General features: G+C 34.9%; 1 protein-coding gene across 1 annotated transcript; it reads left to right on the top strand.

Annotated features, from left to right (window-relative positions):
* The first annotated feature begins 4,394 nt into the window (after positions 1-4,394).
* Positions 4,395-4,805, top strand: LOC108311471 (60S ribosomal protein L23a-like). Its single transcript, XM_037742134.1, has one exon. It carries the CDS (start codon positions 4,395-4,397, stop codon positions 4,803-4,805), a length of 411 nt encoding a protein of 136 aa, XP_037598062.1.
* Positions 4,806-6,355: the final 1,550 nt, after the last annotated feature.

Genomic DNA, 6,355 nt, shown 5'->3' with positions numbered 1-6,355 from the left:
GGAAAATGAAAATTAAAACAACAGTGAAATACTATTATACATCTACTTGAGTGGCCAATATCTGAAACACGGACTACACCAAATACTGGCAAGCATGTGGAGCAATGACCTCTCATTTATTGTTGGTGGGAATGGAACGTAGAACAGCCACCCTGGAACACAGTTTGGCAGTTTCTTACAAAACTAAATCACTTTTACTATATGATCCAGGAATCACACACCTTGGTATTTACCAAAAGAGTTGAAAACTTATGTTCACACAAAAACTTGCACCCAAGGGTTTACAGCAGTTTTTCTCACAATTGCCAAAAGTCAGAAGCAACCAAGATGTCCTTCAATAGGTAAATAGATTAAACACACACACACACACACACACACACACACACACACACACACAAAACTGTGTGTGGTGCACCCAGACAATGGATTTAGTCTGTGCTAAACAAAATGGGTTATTAAGCCATAAAAAGACATGAAAGAACCTTAAATTTGTGTTAAAAACTGAAAGAAGCCAATTTAAAAGGGCTACATGATTCCACCTATATGATATGGGAGAGCCAAAACTATGGAGACAATGAAGAGATCAGTGACTGTCAGGGCTTGGGAGAGGAAAGGGACGACTAGAAGGAACACAGAGGATTTTTACAGCAGTGAATATATTCTGTATCATACTATAACAGTGGATATATGTCATTATACATTTATTCAAACCCACAGAATGTACAACACCAAGAGTGAACCCTAATACGAACTACAGACATTGGGTGATTATGATGTGTCATTCTAAGTTCATCAATTGAACAAATGTACCACTCTGGAGGGGAATATTGATAATGAAGAGGTATGCATGCGTGGGGGCCAGGGAGCATATGGAAAATCTTTGTACCTTCCTCTCAATTCTGCTGGGAAACTTAAATTGCTCTAAAAAATTAAAGAATTAATAAAAGTACCCATAGGAAGCAAATTTTGTGTTAAAAAGGAAGGGAGATATCACACACACGCACGCACGCACACACACACAAACACACACACATATCATATATAGAGAGAGGACTTTTTTTTAAAAAAAAAGGAAACTAGAAAAATAAATTAATAAGATTGATTATGTAAAAAGGAAGCTTTGAAACATGGCACAAAGTATACAGGGTAAAAATAAAATGGATGAAAAAAATTGGGGCCAAGAATGAGTGAAAGTAAGGAGTGCAAGAAATAATTCTCTGAACATTGACTTTTAGCATGAGAATTCCTGAAACTACACTAATGTTTTACATATTAAAAAATCACCACCACCACCACAATAATAATATATGAACAATGATATAATCACATTGAAGGTGTGGAAAAATAGCCAAAACTAACTCAAGTAATATCAAAGGACGTATTTTGAACAGATACTCCTAGGCTACCAACAGAGAGAAATGTAAGCAAATATTGAACTCTAGTCAGTAAGTTTGATTTTGCAGTGGGAAGGGTTGGCAGTTTCAGTGAATTGAACAAACAAGTAAATATTTTGAGGACAATAGGAGTCAGGTTTCTCACTCTCAGAAATGGGAGATATAAATATGGAAATATGGAAAGCTAGAATAAATTCTCTGGTGTTGGGTTAGAATTGAAAGTATTGGCATGCATTCATGGCAAAGAAAAAGCAAGAAAGAAGGAAGGAAGCAAGGAAGGAAAGAAGGAAGAAAGAAAGGAAAGAAGGAAGGAAGGAAGGGATTAGATATATAGATAAAGTAGAAATAATAAATATAACTATGTTGTACACACACATGTACACACCCTCTCAGAGGCACACATAGAAAACTTAGAGAAAACCTTTTTCCAAGTTTTCTTGGAAAAATGGCTGATTCCAGGTTGGCTCAGAAAAAGTACAAGATGGGTCTCGAATATCCTGTGCCATAATATAAAGATATAATCAAGAAATGAAGAAGACATGTCAAAAGGCCTTTGGGGCTGCTTAAAGGGCATCCACTTGCCAAAGGTGGGACACTTTGAACCTCAAAATAGTGATAATAGTGGATTATAACTCATTAAAGAAAATAAAAACTCATGACTTCATACTGATATAAGTGAATGAATAAAAAGGGGGGAAAGAAAACAAAAAAATCTCTTCCTTAGGGTAGAATGCCAACTAATAAATTTAGAAAAAATGATAGTTGGAGAAATCACCATTTAACTTTCACTATAGTAACAACTATTAACAGACACAAACTAGTGAGCGAAAGCTTGATAAGGAATAAGAGATTTACATATGTCAAAGTATATCTCTACAAAACACATATTTCTTACAAAGGGAAAAGTAATAACGTTATAGTAGAGAAATATGGCAGGCAAATGATTAATTGATCAAAATTAGCAAGTCCAATAATGGCTCAAATTGATATAATGTGCCTTCTTATATAATGCACTGAGAAAGATACAACACACTTAAGTATTACTCTCAGATAAGTATATGAGGATCAGCTAGTGATGAAACATCAAACATGCTCAAATTGAGAGACACTTACAAAATAACTGCTCTATACTCGTCAGATATATCACAGCGGAGAAAGTCAAAGAAAATTTGTGGAACTGCTCCATATTAAAAGAGGCTAAAAGGCTGAATAAGTAAATCTAATGAATAATATTGAATCAAACAGGATTTTTAAAATAAAATACATTATTAGGAAAATTGGAAAAATTTGAATAATATCTTTAGATTAGATGATACTATTGTGCCAATGTTAACTTTCTGATTTTGAAAGTTAAAATTTCTATAGCTTTATAGTTAGGAGAATATCTTTGTCCTTAAGAAATATACTTTGAAATACTTAGGATTCAAGGGGCATCATGTGAGCTATCAAACCTCAAATATTATGAAGAATGTTAACGTCACTAACCCTATACTGAAAGAATAAGTTGCTAAAAATTGGGATGTTATATTAAAAATATTTAAATTGGAATTAATGTTCTCTTGTAAATTAAAAAATAAGCAAACAGAAGATACTTTCTAGGAGGTTCCAGAAAATATCAATGTCTTTCTTTGTAATATCACTGAAATTGAAAACTAATTTATGAAAAATATATAAATTTTAAAAAGTTACAGTAATGTTCAATTCTTATGAACCATGAGATGAATATAGGTTATATATTCACCTTTTTCAATAGGACCAATAGCATCTGTTTGATGCTTACATTAATATTTTTTCTCTGCTTCTTCAGGCAATGCCTTCCTGTTATGTTAACTGATTTTTTCTCATTAAGAATAAATTCAAATTTCAAGAAACTGTGTTCACAGAGTAAAATCTTAGAGCATAACAAATAATTTGCCTTTAAGTGGCAAATGAAATTTAGAAGATGGCTGTCACCACACATCACAGTGGAAAAGTAATATTTTTTTCCGGACCAATTAGCAAAATTTTATAAAATTAACCATGTAAATTTATCTTTATTCATTTATTTAACAAATATTTATTGATGTGTTGTTAAATTAACCATGTAATTTTATGTATTTAATCATTCATTTAACAAATATTCATTGATTTTTTGTAAATTGAAACATGTTTTTGAACAAAGGAGAAACACAACTCTCAGAGACTCTCAAGATTTTTATGAAAAAAGAGCTTTTGCTGGGTGAACCAAGGAGGTCTGTGGACCTGCTCCACGCTAAAGATGACTAAAACAACTGTACAATTAAATCCAATGCATCTAATGCAACCTGTTTCATTGATGAGTGCTGTGAACAATCACTGTTACTACCACTATATTTTTAACATATTGGACGTTCACATGAAAAAATAAGTTAAATCCTCTTAAACAGGGAAGTATATCAGAATCTTTACCCTGAAGTTCTTAGTATATAAAAATATGCTACCCACGAGACTTTAATTAATTAATTCAGAATATTGTTGAAACAAGAAAGAAATAATAAAGAAAAGTTTTGAAAGTAGAAGATAGAAATTCACATATGCCGTGTATCAATAATTGCCTTGGATGTCAGTGTTGCCTACACTTCGGAGTAAATCACCAAGATTACAGAAGTGAGTATAGAATCTTGTCCTGGGAACTAAGCCAGAAGAGTCAACTAACATATAGAAAAGCAAAAGCCATTTACTTACATTACATGATCCATTGCATCATGTAAAATGAATCTACAATAAATCATGTAGGTCAGAGGCTAACCTGCTCTTATAAAGAGACTCTAAAAAATGCAGGGTCTTCACTATGTTTAAAGTTTATTTCTCACACACAAATTTAAAGAAAATTGGCCCAGATCGATGGGATACTATGTTCCTTATAATCATTCAAAAATCCAGATTTCTTCTGTTTTACCAATTCAACTTTCGCTTTCTTTTGCATGGCCAAAACAAGGCTGGAGCCCTATAAGAAGGGAAAAAGAGGACCCTTTTCACAAGATGGCGCCAAAAGTGAAGAAGGAAGCTCCTGCCCCTCCTAAAGCCGAAGCCAAAGCGAAGGCATTAAAGGCCAAGAAGGCAGTGTTGAAAGGTGTCCACAGCCACAAAAAAAAGAAGATCCTCACATCACCCACCTTCCGGCGGCCCAAGACACTGCAACTCCGGAGGCAGCCCAAATATCCTCGGAAGAGCACCCCCAGGAGAAACAAACTGGACCACTATGCTGTCATCAAGTTTCCGCTGACCACTGTGTCTCCCATGAAGAAGATAGAAGACAACAACACACTTGTGTTCATTGTGGATGTTAAAGCCAACAAGCACCAGATCAAACAGGCTGTGAAGAAGCTCTATGACATTGATGTGGCCAAGGTCAACACCCTGATTCGGCCTGATGGAGAGAAGAAGGCATAGTTCGACTGGCTCCTGATTACGATGCTTTGGATGTTGCCAACAAAATTGGGATCATCTAAACTGAATCCAGCTGGCTAATTCTAAATATATGTATATCTTTTCACCATACACATGCTCCTCTGTCAATTTCTGGCTGGGTGGGAGGTCATACACAGGAACTGTTGTTCTAACTTGCCCACTGCTTGGGCAAGACTCCTGTTCTGCTTATCCTTTTGAAACTCACCCTGCCACTCACTCCTCCATCCTTGATCACTCCAGAGATCTTTGTGACTAGTGTTAGTGTCCTAGGAAAACCAGAACTCAGAGCTTGCCTCCATGGTTGAGGGTAACAAAAAGCTTTACAAGAACCCCTTTCATCCCTCGAGGCTGTGTGTGAAACCAGTGCCCAGAGTTTGAAGCACGTTAGCATCCCTTTCAGGGGAGTGTGGGTTGGCTGGATTTCCAGTAGCATTTTGTCCTTACACACCCATCTGCTATGTCCAAACGGTCTGTCTGCTTCCCTCACCCCTTGCCCAATAAAGGACAACGACTTTAAAAAAAAAAAAAAAAAGAAGGGAAAAAGATGAAGTCCTGGTATTTTATTGTAACCATCACTTCCACTTACATCTCACTGGCCAGAACTTAGTCATATGGCCACATTTCATTATAAAGATGATTTTTAAACGTAGTTTCAATCTTTGTGGATAAGTCATCAGGGAATACTACTGCCAAAAGTGAAAAGGGGAGAATAGATATTTGAAACAATTAGTAATATCTACCTTGGACATTATTCCATGAAGTAGAATCTTGACTAGAAGTCTTAGTTCAAAAAACTTAAAGTGGGAGAAAAAGTAAATTCAAAAATTTATTTTCAGATTTCAAAAAGAGCTTAAATCCTGGAATCAGAATTAAGGAAAAAAAAAAGAAGAAGAATGAAGGTGTCAAGTGAACATTTGTAAAGTTTGAAAAGTCCTTTAACTGCCATAATTATTTTGTGTAATGTCTTACTGAAATTTAGGCATCTTAAACTGCTTTTGAAATACTTGTTTAAAGTTGCACTTTAATTAAAGGCTTTTTTTTTTTTTTTTTTTTACTCTTGGCAAGAGTGAAACAAGTCAGTCAAGCACTCCTGCCTGGTAAATCACTTCCATAAAACTTAAAACCCCTGGTATCATTCAAATTTGGTTCATATTAACAAGTATTTTGATATGTATGATGCTGATCATGTAAATGTAGTTAGCTTTCTGGAAGAAAAAATGGAAAAAAGGAAACCACACAAATTGTAACTGATTAGATGTTACTGCAATCATACAGAGCTAGTCTTTTTTGAGGGGGAGGGGAGGGTTGCATATTATCTCTATATGAATGTAAATAAACTTCACTTTAATTAGAGATTATTTTGTCCTTATGAAAGAGAATGATTGAAAACCTAGAGACGAGGTTTTATGTTTTATGCTGCCAGTCTTCTGTTTGGGTGGGAATTATAATGACATAAGCATCATCTGCTTGGTCTCAGTACGCGCTGTCCAATTCAATAAAAATTGAACTCCACTTCTGCACATGATCTCATG

This window comes from Cebus imitator, unplaced genomic scaffold (genome assembly GCF_001604975.1).
Source record: "Cebus imitator isolate Cc_AM_T3 unplaced genomic scaffold, Cebus_imitator-1.0 Scaffold116, whole genome shotgun sequence".
NCBI classification, from domain to species: Eukaryota; Metazoa; Chordata; class Mammalia; order Primates; family Cebidae; genus Cebus; species Cebus imitator.
The sequence above is the reverse complement of the archived record's forward strand: the minus strand, read 5'-3'. Positions and strand labels throughout refer to the sequence as shown.